Raw genomic sequence first — 16,014 nt, forward strand, 5'->3', positions numbered from 1 at the left:
TGAGATGACATGCATCACAGATACGCTTTCATCCAACCAAAGAAGTATAGGGAATACTTACAATTGAATCACTTACAATTATTTTTGAAAATTCAAGAACTGGAGAGATACCAGAAGACTGGAAAAAAGCAAGTGTGGTACTGATCTTCCATAAAGGTAAGGAAAAGAGAGAATAGAAAGTTACTATGCTGTGCGTCTGACATCAATAATTAAGTAAAGGAATAATAAAAGAAAAATCTGTAACTTTACAGAAGAAAAGTAGGTACATGAGCAGCAAATGGCAAGTTAAAAAATAAATAAAAGAATATATTATGCCAAATTTAATGATTTCTGTTGCTGAGAAACCTGTTAACAAATTTTTTTGAGAAATGACATCATTTTGTCTTCTTATCATATGACTTAAAAGCTGCTTTAATAATGAAAAAAGTATATTAAAGAAAACAGAAGTATTAGTAAGACCATGATTTTATGTGAGGTATACTAATATATTATTTCCTTGGATTACTGAAAATTTGGAAACATTTATAATCTGTTGTCTATGTGGTTAACCATTTCAGCTAAAGGAAAACAGGATTCAGAAGTAGAGAGAATTTCTGAGAGTAAGAATTTCCCCTGTTCTTAACCCTAAAGAATACCCAACTACCAATTCATTTGGAGTAAAGGTTATCAATTCAACAATGTCCATAAAATTGAGCCTATTATTAAACTCTTTCCTCCACTGTATCTTCAGGAAGGTATTTTCCATCTAATTCAATGCCCTGATAATCTAAGGCTCCAAATTAGGTCCTCTTTTGTCAACATGGTAGCTATAGCTACCTTATCAATAATTGCTAGGTACCCCAAGAATGCCCTAAAAGGTAGTATCTTTTTTCATTGTGCTAACTGAACAGTTCTAACACCATGGAGTCACCAGGAATGTATAATACAGTATGTTACTTTTTTCTTCAGAGTATTAGGTCCTCTGCTAGATACTTTACATTTCTTATTTCATTATTATAACATGGTAAGGTAAATAGATATTAAGCCTATTTTATAAGCGCTTATCCAAATCATCCAGCTAGGTTTTTTCTGTTTGTTTTAAATTAATATTTCAACCCAGTTCTTTGATTTCAAATCCATTATACTTTTCTATTAAATCACAATGATATTTGAAAAGAATTCATGGCATAAGAGACTAAAATGTAATTTTAAAAATGCCTGAAGGAACACGGTATACTAAAAATGAGCGCAAGCTTTAAGGTCAGACTGATTCAGTTTTAAACCCTAAATCTGCGACTCCCTAACCACTTACTTGTATGATCTGGCCAAGTTACTTTCTCCACCTCCATTTTCCTATACAGGAATGGGTACAATAACAAACCACTCAAGGCTGTTGGATAGATAGTATGAAAAAATAAGTATTAAGTAACACAACAGTAGGTGTTCTATTTCCTCTTCACAATGTGGAACTAAAAATAACCAGGATTCACCATTGTACCCCAGGCCCTAAATTTTAGTGCCTAACATATAGGAAAGGCACTCAATGAATGTTTGATGGATTGAAAACAAAATGAATTAATAACCAGTTAATACCATAAAATAGATGCAATTTTAATAGAGAAGTATAATCAAAAACAGGACACAAGCATAAGTTAAACTGTATTTAACATTCCTTTAAAAAAGGTAAAACAAACAGTAAATTGATGAGCTCTGAAGAAAATAGATAATAGTAATAAAAAAGGTATGAGCAATAGACAGAACAAGTGATAAAATACGTCTTGAAAAACAGATCAGAAATAAAACTCCACAGGAGATGTTCAGAAAAGTACTGGATATTATGTCTGAACTACAAAAGGTAAATTGTACTGAATTATTACCTTGGTAACAAAGAGTTAAATAATATAAAGAAAGCCCCCTCTTTCCATAAAATAATCTAATTTTTGAAAATACATTAGGTTTTTAAAAAATAAAGTTGCTTGTATTTTAAAATTTACAAAGAAAATAGCTTCTCTTAAACACACCCACCCACACACACACACACCCCCACCCACACCCACACACACACCCCCAAATCTGAATTGCTTATCTACTTGGGATGGAAAAGAGCTGCTTTGCCAAACAGGAATCAGGTACAGACACTCATGCCAAAATTCATTGGCTTTAATCATAACTCTAAGCACACCTGTTTACTCTTTATGATCTCTCTTCATCTAATACTGACACTGTTATGTGACCTTTTGACTTACAGAACAAAACACTAACAATGATTCCACAAGTGATTTGGTTACTCAAACAACTGCAAAAGGTTGTGGGATTTGTACCATTTTTCTCTGTTTAATCATTGGACAACTTGCCTTTCCAAATGACTCTCCCAATTTATTCAATAAAATCATGAAAAGTTTACTTGCCAAAAGTAAATAAAACCCTGAAGTTATAAACAGGGTGACCATATATCCCAGTTTGTCTGGGATAGTCCCTGTTTATGCTTGTTGTTTCAACAAAATTATTAGCAGTCTCCATAACTCTCAAAAGAGCCCCACTTTGGACAATAAATTATACGCTCTCCCTCTCTGTAAGGGAGCATTTTAGAGATACAACTGTTTGGAAGGAATATAAAATTGCCTTGAGGTTTCAGAATGCAGCAAATTGCTTTAAAAAAAAATCTCAAATGAAATATGAGTTTGCAGGCTCTGAATGTAGAAAACAAATTATAGAAATAAAATAGACATCAGAATCCAAGTCGATTAATATTAGCTGAGTGTTTACGTTATGCAACATAAGTAGAGACATAATATAGAAGTTACATTTTTATAATGTTATTTTATTTACCCACATGCCCGTGGGCTTGCGCGCGCGCGCACGCGCACACACCCCTGAAATAGAACACATGAAACAAAACACATGAAATATATATATTATTCCTGGGAAGTGGGACTGAGAAAGGGACTCTTAATTTTTACTTTATGTATTCATGATATCTGATTTTTAAAAATAAATATGTATTTATTTTATTTATTTAAATTCAAAAGCTTTATGTAAAAAGTATTCAGAAACTGCAAGTTATAAATGTTTCATAATTGTTATAACTACTCTAACTTGCAAAATCAACAGCATTACTCTTTTAAAATTATCTATAAAATCTTAAAATGTCTTGAGAGAAAACTTGGCAATACTGAAGCTGTTCAGATACACCCTTCCTAGCAAAATAAAATATAGCATACCAAATTTATAACATCATTTACAGATAAAGTACAAACTAGCAAAAAAAAACCCAAAACACTTAAAAATTAGCAATCACCACTATACTGGAATAAATGCTGAGGAAAAAAATGGCTAGTAAAACAAAGTAGAATATCTAATTTTTTTCCACATCCTTCCTGCCAATAACATGGTTATGAGTCAACATTTAGGAAAGTAAACTCACAAAAAACAAAAACACCTACTACATGACTCCCCCTAACAAAGCACTGTTTGATCATGTGGTGTTGGCAACCAGCCAGAGCTTTTCTTTTCACACACTAGTTGGTCAGGCTACTGGCAATCTATTTCTTAAAAGTCACAGGTTGTCATTCCATAATCTAAATAAGTTTTGAGCTGCTTACTAGAATGGGATGCAAAAAATACATTCATCTTCCCAATCTCAGATTACTGTCTATCATTCAGCTTAACAGAATTTTGGAAAGCAAAAACTCTATTTTCAAGGTCCATGAAAAATGGAGGTTTCAGAAGGTTTCTAGAAGTTTTCTAGAAATCTCCTCTGCATATGACGTGGAGAAATTAACACGAAACACGTGAATTCTTAAACTGAGTGTTTTAGTAGTTAAGTTTTGAAGAACTGCAGAATTCTCATACTCATTTATAATACTTGTTGAAAATTTGATTATGAAATGCTTTCACAAACAAAACCTGATACATTTCTTTAACAAAACTGGATCTCTCTGTATAGTAAAATTTAACAAACTGAAAATGAAAAAATACTCAAGGGAAGCTAAATCATAAACCAGTCAGACCAAAAGACAATAAAAACTAAAAGGCTTATTTCTCACACAAACGAAATAGAACAAAAACAACAACCCTGAATTGAAAAGAATAGATTCTATAATTGGTTTGGCATTTATCCTTTAAAATTATATATGCCAAAACAGTTTTTGTATATCTGATTTTAGCTGCCCGCGGATATCAAAACAGTCAGAAGGAAACAGGCTTTTTTGCTAAGGCTGTTAAAAGTGTAATACAAAACTGCCCTGATTTAGTTTGTCATCAGAAATCTACCAAAATGGTCTAAAATATGGCTAGAATATATGCCCAACAGGACACAGGACTCCTTTTGTTCTCTACTGTGTTCTCACGCTAGTGCTTGGTTTATAGCAAGGGCTCAATAAAAACTTTGTAAATGAATGAATTAAGGAATTCTGAAATGTGCCTACCTGTTAGGGTTTAAATAACCAAAAAAGCAATCAATGAAGTTCTTGCTTGATTATAAATCAGAGTACTCATGAAAAAAATCATAAATAACATTTAGTTATTCTAAGGGATTTATTAAACTACAAGTATGAAACATTTTTAAGGCTAATTGCAAGTTTTTTAGAAAACAGAAGTTGAACAGGAGGAAAGACATTATACAGCCCAGGTAGTACAAGCAAGACCAGGCGATGACAAGTGACTTGTCCTAAAAACTCATTCTCAAACCAAATCTCACGAGCACAGTTTCATATATATTATTCTGCGTTTGGAATTCAGCATTACAATAATGATTTGTTCATTGGGTGCTTTTATAACTATGGCACTGTGCAGATGCTTTGGGCATGCCAGGATAAAGCAGATACAGATCCTGCCCTAAGAGTTTCAAACCTGTAGCAGGAGATAAACATCTGCCTACAAATAACTGAGTATGGGAAATTAAGTGTTGTGAGAAAGGTACTAAGAGATTCAAAGGAGAAAGTTAAAGAGATGAGAAAAGTTTCACAGAGGTAGCATTTTAGAATGCAGGATTTGGACAGAGATGGGAAGGGGGAAGTATCAACAGCAGTGGGCAAGGGTGGGAAACAGCATAATCAGATGGGATGTCTGAATTTCTCCTTAATGAAATGACTTAGAGAAATGAGGACAGGGTTAAGGAAACTAACAGTGGATGCTGATGTACCCAAAAAAAGCCTTCACTACCCACAAGACTGAAGGAAGAAGGAGGGAAATGATGTTACCACAGCCAGTCAGTGGAGGAGTTACTCAAAGGACACCCCAGTTGTAGGACACAGTCACTGCTAGAAATGCATCAAAGTAGAGAAGGAGCCAGAGGAATAAGTACCCCAAAGGTTCCCTCTTTCCTTCTTCCATCTTCTGTCCTTCCATTGGCCAAACCCAACCAGAAGCCAGATGATTAAGGACCTCAGGTGGCACAGGCTGTAAACTTCAGCCTCCTGGAGCAGAGAGTAGAGAAGAGCAGAGAACGAATCTACATGAAAATGGAGAATAACCAGGAAAGCCATCTTCCCAGACTTAGGAGCTAATACAAGCACAAAGAGACTGGAAAGCACAAGGAGGCCAAATAAGGAACAATATTCTCTTGGAGAAATATGTAAGATGATTTTTTTTTTAAACCCAGATGCTGAATTTGAAAGGAAAACAAAATTTGTGCCTAAACTGAAAAATTACTGGGGCCTGGAGAGCAAGATGAGCAATGGATGAAGAGCAACATCAGAGCAGCACCCCAGTTCTCTCTAGGGCTAATAAAAGAGCAAGAACCATAAGTTATAGTTCTAGTTATTCTAGTCTCTGTGTGCCCTGGGCAAGTCATTTGGCTTCTCTGAAATGTTTTCTCCATTATAAAAATAGGTAGAGGTTGAATTAAAACTTTAAAATCCCTTCCAGTTCTAAGATTCTGTGAAGCCAGTATCTCCAGGTAAATAACCATGTTCCCCAGATAAGTAAACACCTCACCATACTGGAAAAACCTAGGGTCCACTTACTTTTGAAAAAAATTAATTTCATTTAAATAAGGACAATAAGAATTTATAGGCTCCAACTGCAGTCAAATCCTGCACCTGCATATCACAAAGAATACTACAACACAAGCAAAAATTTAGTGTAACCCTTAAACTGAATAAGGAAGATTAATACAACCAGATTTTAAACATACTCTGGAATGCAGAGAACGCAAAGAAACAAAGTCAGCAGAATAACTTGGTTGAAGTAGCACATTTCAGAAAAAACAAAATGAGTTGTTCAGTCAATACAGTAAAGAAGCAAAGTTCTTAAAGGTGTCTCCAAAAATAAATGAACTCCCATGTGGAAAGGACTACAAGTATCTCTTTCTCTCTCACACTTACACACACACTCTCACGCTTTTACACACACACACACAGCAACCATCACCATTCCTTTGTGACACAAAAATTCATTGAATATCTGGTATGTGCCAGGTACTATCAATGCCTTCAAAGGACATCTTTAAGGACAATACAAATAGCAAATACAATTAATCATTACCTAATTTCCTGGAATGAGCTCAAATTACAGTCTTCCCTCAAGCAGTCTCCCTGACTTCTCTAGCCAGCAACATGCTCTTTTTCTTATGACACCACCACAGAATCAATTTGTGCTGGTCAGTATGCTATCAGTAGTCTTTCAATTATATTAGAGTTCATACAGATTGAGGAGAAGGGTAGTTTGCCTGGGAATCCACCATTTATAATATTGTTTCTAAACATTTTCTCCAGGCCTATCTCTCAGGTGTGGCTGCTGCCAGGGAGCCGGGTGACTTAGGAGACATTTCTAACTCACAGGGATTATCAACCTAACTCCAGTACAACTGAGCCAAATGTTTGCACACTTAGGACATGATTAAGTCACACATTTTGGTCATTTAATGAGCATTCGTTAAGCACCTACTATGTGCCAAGCACTGGACTAGGGACAAAGGCCCTAGGGATATAAAAATGAGTAAGAACCTGTGACCTCTAGGAGGTTAAGAATATAATGCAATAATCAGATATGTGCACAAAAATTTACAACCTAAGAAGGCTGTACTATAGAGGTATGAATAAAGTGCTGTAGTAGCACATGAGGACAACAGTAATTCTGACTTGCTCTGCCTCAAGGAAGGACATCAGAGAAAAAGTAACACACAAACTGTATGTTAAAGAAGTGGAGATACATCACTGGATTGAATTCTAAGCAATTAGAAGTCTAATCAAGACTGAAGGTCTATGGCTGAACAAAGAGCTATGAGAGGCTATGCCATTTCCAAATGGTTAACAGTTCATAGCACTAAAGTGCATGTCTTGGGCAGGGCTCCTGCAGCTGAGTTCAGACTCAAGAGTAATAAATTAAGACCAGGTTGTGAAGGGCCTCGAGAAATATTTCAAGCAGCTGAGCTTTGGCAAGGGGGAACCAAAACATTTTTAAGCACAGGAGTGACTTAGTGGGATTTGACTGTGGATAAAGAGTATGGGTAGAGGGAGTTTAGTGACAGGCAGACCAGTTAAAAGGTTTTGCAAAAGTCTAGGTGAGAAATGATGAGGGCCTGAATTAAAGCACTGTCATGTGGAAAAAAGAGGCCAAATCCAAGAGATATTACCAAGGAAAATTTAACAGGACCTGGTTACCGGACATGGAAAATAAGGGAGATGGAAAATGGCTTTAAATGACTAATTGCCAGTATGTGTTGGAATTTCAATTACTTAAAATATTTAGGGAGAGGTCCTTGGCTTAAATACATTTTTGGCCTAAGAACTATTCTTTCAAACATAATCTTTGCTTAAACCTTTATTGGAAAATCTTCCTAAATATAATTTTAGGCCAAGTACATTATAGTATCCATAAAAACTTTTTCTATAAAATCCCCATAAACATCAGTTCTCACTCAACACCATAAAGTTTAGATACTGACAGAAATCGCTATATCCCAGAGGACATCCTAGATTTTGCTTTTTAGAATAAAAGTCTGATACCTTCTTTCTCAAGCAATAGACTGCAAACTGCAACTGCCTGATTTTCTAATCAGCAGAAATATGGTTGTATCATAATTCTCTTTGCTGGCTGAACCAATCTTCCATTCAACTAAATTCCCTGCTGATCTTCACATCAACTGGGGATGGCTGAGTGATCAGATTATTACCCAATCTTTTCACATCAAAGGGAAAAATATCATCTATAACTTTGGATATATTAAAATGGATGTGACCGATAGCCACTGCAGCCTTGTATTTATTGAGGGGCACTTCAAGTATAATGTCATCTCTGTCAAAATCAAACTCAGGACACTTTGAAAACATCCAGCTTCTCTGTTATCGTTCTAATTTCTCATTGAAGTCCTCAGACTGAAAACCTGATTTTTAGTGGTTTTTATCTTCCTTGGGCTAGGGAAGGTAATACAGCATTTTTATGTAAGTTGTTGGAGTGCACAAAAAGTGAAAATTAAAAAAAAAAGTGAAAGTAAATGAGAGATGTTAACATTATTCATTAAAAGGCTTTATCACCTACTCAGTTCAAAACAAGCAATCTTTTGAAAGACGATTCACAGTGGATGAGAATTTAAAGGTCACTACAAAAGCTCTTAAAAACTGCAACTACTATTCTAAGATCTCTCCCAGCTTCTCTGTTCAAAACTAGGAGAAATAATTACTTGATTTGTTTTTTATTTCATAAACACAGCTAAAAGTAAACAGTTCAATCAACAAAGCCAAATGTTATTTTAAATTAGCAAGTTTTCTTGATCTCTTACTCTTTAAAAACAAAAATATTTGTGACGTACAGTAGGAATGCTACAATAAATGCATGATTCAAACATGCTTCCTAGTCTAGTCCTTATACTCAACTTCAAATAACTAAGCTGAACTGTAAACCTAAACCTTTCCCTCCAGTTTTTACGTGAATCCCATACAACTATTCCAAGTTTTCAGTAATTTTTCACAAGCTACCCCAAAAGCATAAAAACTGCCTCTTTACCTACACACATACTCACAAAAAAAAATACCCATAATTATTACACACAAAAATACTGGGCCAGGCAGAATACAGAGACAAAAATAAAACTACATGAGAAGACGTTTGGCCCGCAATGGAGATTCTATTAATGGGAAACTGGTCAAAATTAAGCTTTCACATTAAGAGAAAGCTTAACTCTTGTGTTTAGTATCTTGAGACAGCTTTCGAAAGGAAAACAAGAGTTCCACAAAAATGAATCGAAAAGGGGGATTCTCTCCAGTCTGGTATGGTGGCGAATGACCTCTCGGTGGTACTGAAGGCCCCTGGCCTCAGGCTCCAATAACCTCGGCCGAGGAAGTGAGGAGAGTCTCCGGGAAGAGAGGGCCTGGGCAGCCACGTCGTCCTACTCACCCCAGGGGGCAGCGGGAAGGAGGCAAGGAGAGAGCGACATTCGCGCCCACGGCCCGTCCCCGGGCAGGCAGCAGGGTCCCCGGGGACTCAGGGGTTGGGGCCGACCCCTCTCCCAGACCCTCTACTCACTCCGCAAGTGGCCAGCAAGAAAGCCATTCGCCAAGGCCCCCGCCCTCTGTGCCTCCAGGGGAGGGAGCCGGGGGCCGCTTCCGAGCACCCCTTTTTCTCCCCACCTCCGCCGGATCCCGTGCTGCGGCGCAGTCGGTCTGGCCAGGTCCAGCCGGTCCCCCGGGACACCCCCTCACACCTACCCCTGCTCCGCCCCCGCCCCGGCCTACGGGCCGCACCGATTGGCTGGTCCTGCCGCCTCCTGGCAAAGAGACCCCTGGCGATTGGCCATAGGTCACCTGCTGTAAAGGAGGTGAGCGGCTGACGATTGGCGGTTAGGCCAATTTTGGGGTGGAGAGGCGGGAGGGACCGGCCCCTGCCGGCGGGCACCCGGCGGACCAGGCTCGGCGGACCGGGCTCCCCGGCCCCTCCCCCTGTCCCCGCCGCCCAGCCCCTGCCCAGACACCTCTTCCTGGAGCCTAGGGCTCACCTTGGGGCCGGGGTCCCGCGCCCGCGCCCGCGCCCGGACTCGCGCCTCGGAACACGCGGCAGAAACTCCGCCAAGCTAATGCCGCCCCCAGGAAAGGGCGCTCGTGGCTCCAGGGAGCGCAGCTAGGCTTCGGGGATTCCCACAGGGTGCTGAGTGGGGAAGGACCCAGTCACAGACGTAAGCTTGCTCCACCTCCACCCACCCTCTTCTAGCTCGACATCCCCAATATTTTGGTGGCTGTGGAGCCAAGTTTCATCTTAATAACTGCTTTTGCTTACTTCCGGAAGTTGTGTCGCGAAGCGGAGGAGGGCGTGAGGGGAGGAGGAGATAACTATATCAATAAACAAAAGCAGGAGTGCCTGTTTTATTTTATTAATCCAGGGAAACATCGTGGGCCTGCTGTTGTGCCACAGCTCCATAAGGTATGTAGGTGGCTTGTGAAGATGCTTCGGGAATCCAAGTAGCATAACCAAATTTGATCAAAATTTCAGACTTAGAGGACCTCAACAGAGAACCATCCAAAATGCAGGAAATCACAGACATAAACGGTTATTAACTTACTGATCTGGAGGACAATCTCCTGCTGTTACTGTTTTTTCCTTATGGTTATTTACATACCCATGATTCTACTAAATGCCTAAGCATCTAATTTTTGTACTACTTCTGGTAGCCCTTACAACAATTAACACAATGCACACTGCACAAAAGGGTCATCGCTGCACTCATTGTTAAAGATAGCTTCGGTTTGTTTTATGCAAGTTTTTTCAAAATGGCCAGTACCAAACGCATTCTCTTCCAGCACCCGATCCTCAAAAGCCTGGTCCTCTTCTAGTGCGCCTGGTATCGGTACATAAAAACATTACCATCCACTCTAATACGCAAACCATAAACCTGGCAAGTCCTTGCTGCCTCCCTCATTCTGCACTCAATCCATCACCACGTTCTGCCATTTTTACCCCCTAAATACAACCTCAATTCTATCCACTTCTCTCCATCACCATCACTCAATTACAGGTCCCAGTCTCTTGAAATAAACTCCTTAGTAAAATCTTCCTGCTTCTTAAAGCTCCTCCAATTCATTCTCAACACTATGTACACAGTAATTGGTTTCCAAAACCAACATCATTACTCCTTCCTCAATGCTCCCCCCACCCCGACCATTAAAGAATTTCAACTGCTTTCCTCGGTGCTTAGAATACAACTCAGCCATCAATATGGTCTGCAAGTTTAGCCATACCTACCCCTAGCTCCATCTTAACCTTTCCAGTCCCTCATTTTCTGCACTCCACACAATGGACTTTTTCAAGTTTCTTCAATATGCCATAAATCTAACCTTGGGCCCTTGGCACATGGCCCGTGATTATTTCTATTACACTGTCCCCTTGACACCAACCCCCCACCTTTCACTTAATTTACTTCTGCTCATTATTTCCTTCCTGCCTATGTGAATTCTTCCTATTATATGTTCTCATAGCTCCTTTGTGAAACTTTACAGCTATAATTTTACGTGTATTGAGTTATTCCTCTTTTTAAACAAATTTATTGAGTTATACTTTATATACAATTAAATGCATCCATTTTAGATATACAGTTCAATATATATTAATAAACGTATGCACAAATGTAACCACTACCACAATTAAGACATAAAACATTTGTTATCCCAAAATTTCCCTTGTGCTCCTCCAGCAGTCAATCCCACCAACCACTGCTCTATTTCCTATCTATTTGCATTATTCTTTATCTAATATTTATGTTCACCACTAGACTGTAAGCTTAAAGAGGCAAGGATCTATCTGATTTTGTTCATCATATCCTCAGTATTTAGCCAAATGCCTCACATATTAGGTACTGAGTAATGGATTTCCTATGGTAATAGATTCTGAAAATAAACATTAATTCTATGATAAACATCAATTAAACTATCAACAGTGATTCAGAAAATTACAGTAAATTTACCAGATGGCAAAGTTGCATTATCTAACAAAAAGAGATACTTGGTTCAAAGTCAGGAATGAATACCCTCTATACAACTCTACAAAGGCTATGATAGTGTACCTCCTTGTTCATCACTGTCTTTACCATCTCCTCATACAGGGACTGGCATGTATTAGGTGTTTAATAAATAAGTGTCTGCTGAATAAATGGAATACCAGATCCTATGCTACAAAAATAGCACTATAAACATAGCTAAAAGGGTTGAAAATGGCTAGTCTGACAAGCAGAACAGAGAAAGCAGAGAAGCATGAGGCCGATGATTTTCTATATGAACCTTTTAGTACCATTTAGGTTTTTAAATTATATGAGATAGGTGTTATTGCCCTATTTTTTAGAGTTAAATTCTGCATTGGCCACTTTCTTCTGAAACAACTAGAAGATTTCATTAAAACTACATGAGTTGCCAAAATTGGTTAGAAGTACACAGCTCCTTGCCACAAGATAGATGAAATGGCTTTGTATTGTGCAATTACTCTTCATTTTAAATGCTCCACTTTTACACAAACTTTACATTAGGATTAGCATGTTAACAAGTGGGAACTCTATGTTTTTCTCTAAAAAAAGAATATGGAAAACTACTGCTTTTATTTTATAAACTACATAGTTTATAATTTTTTTAAAAGCATAACTTACTTATGACATCACTTTATTGTAGTTTTTTAAAAATTCAATTTTGGAGGGTATAGCTCAGTGGTAGAGGGCATGCTTAGTATGTGTGAGGTCCTGGGTTCAATCCTCAGTACCTCCACTAAAAAATTTTTTTAACTCAATTTTCATGATTTTTATTTTCTTCTTTATATTAGGCTGAGATCCAAAAAGACAAAGACAATATGTCGTTCATTCACAATTATATCCTGTACAACTAGTATAGTGCATGGAATACATTAAATGTCTGATAAATATTTACCAAATAAGTAACTTTTCTGTATTCTATGTATGTTCTAAATTGAACATGCACTAATTTTTTAAATTTTTAAACTTTTTAGTTTTATAAAGAGAAGAGAGGAAAATATATAAGTTCTGAGAGACTTCCATAAAAACACAATTAAAATAAATTTCTGGCAGTTAAAGGAATAACCTTTAGCACATATGAAACTGGACCATCTGTTCTTAGTTGTTTCCCAAGAGTTCAAGATAGACGGGCCACCACTAACTAGTACAACAGAATTTACTTAAAAAAATGAATCCTAGAATTCTAAGTTCCAATTTAGGAGCCAGAAATTTGTCTGCCCTCAGAATAGCAACTGCGTTGGCAACAGCCCTTAGGGGAATTTTCCTTTGTTGTGGGAACCCTAAGTAACCGGCTACTTCTTTATGCCATTTTACCTGTGGAAGAGGTGACACATCTATACTGCAATCTTTTCCTTTGGGAAATAAAGGGCTTCAAGCGAGAAAAACAAACACATCTATTTTTCTATATGATACAAAAATAAAATCTAATGAGGCCATAGGAAACAATACAGTGATAGTTATTATTATATATTATATTAGTATTACATATTGAGAAATTGAAATATACATTCAAAAACCTAATCTTCAGTGAAGTAGCTTAACACTCAAGAAAAATACTCAAAAGATTTCTATTAGTATTAGTTACCCAGTTAGATACATAAGCCATTACAGAAAGAGTATAGAATTAAGGTAACCTAATACTAATGATTAGTTTCTCAGCTCCTATCCTAAATTGCACCTTAAATACTAAATTTGCATTTGTCGATAATAAAAGTTAACAGATATATAATTATACCAAAGTATCTGATTTTGAAAAAAGGCTTCAGAATGGTTCTATTGTTTTTCCAGCCTCAGTAACAATTTGTAATCTGAATTCTATCACATGTCCTTTATGTATAAAGAATGCATGATGGTTTACTCACAGATTCAATGGCATTTCTAGTGAGGTTTCTACCAGTACCCCCATTTCTCTCAGTTATATTCTTACAGGTATCACGTCCTTTCTCTCTAGGGGCTTGAGATCAAAGCCAATGTGTAATTCTGTGACATAAATCTTAGCAATGTTCTCCTAGGGCAGTCTACCAGGCAAGAAATAAAAGCAAAAATAAACAAATGGGACCTAATTAAACTTATAAGCTTTTGCACAGAAAAGGGAACTATAAACAAAACAAAAAGACAACCTAGAGAATGGGAAAAAATATTTGCAAATGATGCAACTGACAAGGGTTTAACCTCCAGAATATGAACACAGCTCATACAACTTAATAAGAAAAAAACCAAACAACCCAATCCAAAAATGGGCAGAAGACTTAAACAAGTAATTCTCCAATAAAGACATACAAATGGCCAATAGGCACTTGAAAAAAATGCTCAGTAACACTAATTATCAGAGAAATGCAAATCAAAACTACAGTAAGGAATCACCTCACACCAGTCAAAACAGCCATCATTAAATAGCCCACAAATGATAAATGCTGGAGAGAGTGAACAGGGAACCCTTCTGCATTGTTGGTGGGAATGTAGTTTGGTGCAATGATTATGGAAAACAGTATGGAGAGTCCTCAAAAAACTAAAAACAGACTTACCCTATGATCCAGCAATCCCACTCCTGGGCATATATCCAGAGGGAACTCTAATTTGAAAAGACACATGCACCCCAATGTTCATAGCAGCACTATATACAATAGCCAGGACATGGAAACAACCTAAACGACCATCAACAGATGACTGGATAAAGTTGTGATATATTTATACAATGGAATACTACTCAGCCATAAAAAGGAATAAAATAATGCCATTTGCTGCAACGTGGATGGACCTGGAGATTGTCATTCTAAGTGAAGTAAGCCAGAAAGAGAAAGAAAAATACCATATGATATCATCTATATGTGGAATCTAAAAAAAGGCACAAATGAACTTACTTACAAAACAGAAACAGACTCATAGACATAGAAAACAAGTTTCTGGTTACCAGAGAAGGAAGGGAGTAGGAAAGGATAAATTGGGAGTTCGTGATTTGCAGATACTAACTAGTATATACAAAATAGATAAATAAAAAGTTTTCACTATGTATCTTATAGTAGTAACCTATAATGAAAAAGAATATGAAAATGAATGTATGTATGTATAAGTATGCAGTAATAACAAAATTCCAAACTGATAACTACCTAAGATATAGTCTACAGTAGCCTACATAAACTCATGCAAAGACAATTACAGCCCAATTTCTTGACCCAAAGAATACTCACAGGAACCATTTAGTATAAAAGTTTTTAAAATATCAACTCATTTATAACATAAAAGCCAAAAACTTAAATGTTTATACAACTCAATTAAACACCTAAGTGAGGGTTTTCAAACTGGGATCTAAAAAAGTCTCTATCACAATCTTCTGTGTTTTAGCTTTAGTTTCTGATAACCTATAAAAATTAGTATAACCACACACTGAATCAGCCAGTGACAACCTCAAATGCAAATACCATCAAGTTATTTCATTGCCCATGTTTTTCTTTATAATCAAGTTAGCACCAATTACTACTACTTGCCATGAAAATGACATATGTGTGAAGTGAAGGTCAAAGACCTCATGACAGGTGCTGTACTAATGAAGGTTTCCCAGTAGTCAGAACAGAGAAAAGTGAGGTTATAAAGTCATCAAATTCCACACAGTAGTGTATGCATGCCAAATTTAAGAAGAATCTACCCCGACAGTATCATATTCACATTCTAAGTAGTGACCCACTTTAAGCAAGGTAATATCACTCATCACATTAATGTTAATTTAATTTCATTGCTTTGCGTTTTGTTTGTATTTAATTTGCAACTATCATTCACATGTACAGTTAGTTCTGTAAGATTTTAAGCCTAAGAAGTTTATATGGAGCTTTATGTTTGTCCACATTAAATAACATTATGATATTTTACTTTAAAACACTGGAATTCAAGAGTTCTTTTCTTGCAAGAGTTTTTTTTTTCCCCCCAAATGGGTCCATTTACTCAAGTTTATAAAACTGATTTTATACCTGTATGCTATCCAGACAAGCTGCTGTAATTCATAATACCTTATATAACATAGGGTAGATACTGCAAAACCTATAGGATATAACATCCTAAGTCTTATTCCAGTGATCAATCCCTTGCTGGCAATCTCT

The 16,014-nt window shown here is 37.0% G+C and overlaps 1 protein-coding gene across 7 annotated transcripts in view; it reads right to left on the reverse strand.

The window, feature by feature from the left end:
• The window catches only part of OSBPL9 (oxysterol binding protein like 9), a 123,360-nt gene that overhangs the window by 46,063 nt on the left and 61,283 nt on the right, over positions 1-16,014 (reverse strand). For 3 of the 7 annotated variants that reach the window (XM_010951806.2, XM_045514312.1, XM_045514313.2), the window contains exon 5: positions 77-145. The exons of 2 other annotated variants lie outside the window; for them this stretch is intronic. In XM_010951806.2, the coding sequence (XP_010950108.1) occupies positions 77-145 (69 nt within the window). Of the gene's footprint in view, positions 1-76; positions 146-9,444; positions 9,603-9,913; positions 10,064-16,014 lie in introns of those variants that run through there. 2 more of the 7 variants (XM_045514314.2, XM_010951809.3) reach the window with 2 other exon arrangements.

Source organism: Camelus bactrianus, chromosome 13 (genome assembly GCF_048773025.1).
Source record: "Camelus bactrianus isolate YW-2024 breed Bactrian camel chromosome 13, ASM4877302v1, whole genome shotgun sequence".
NCBI classification, from domain to species: Eukaryota; Metazoa; Chordata; class Mammalia; order Artiodactyla; family Camelidae; genus Camelus; species Camelus bactrianus.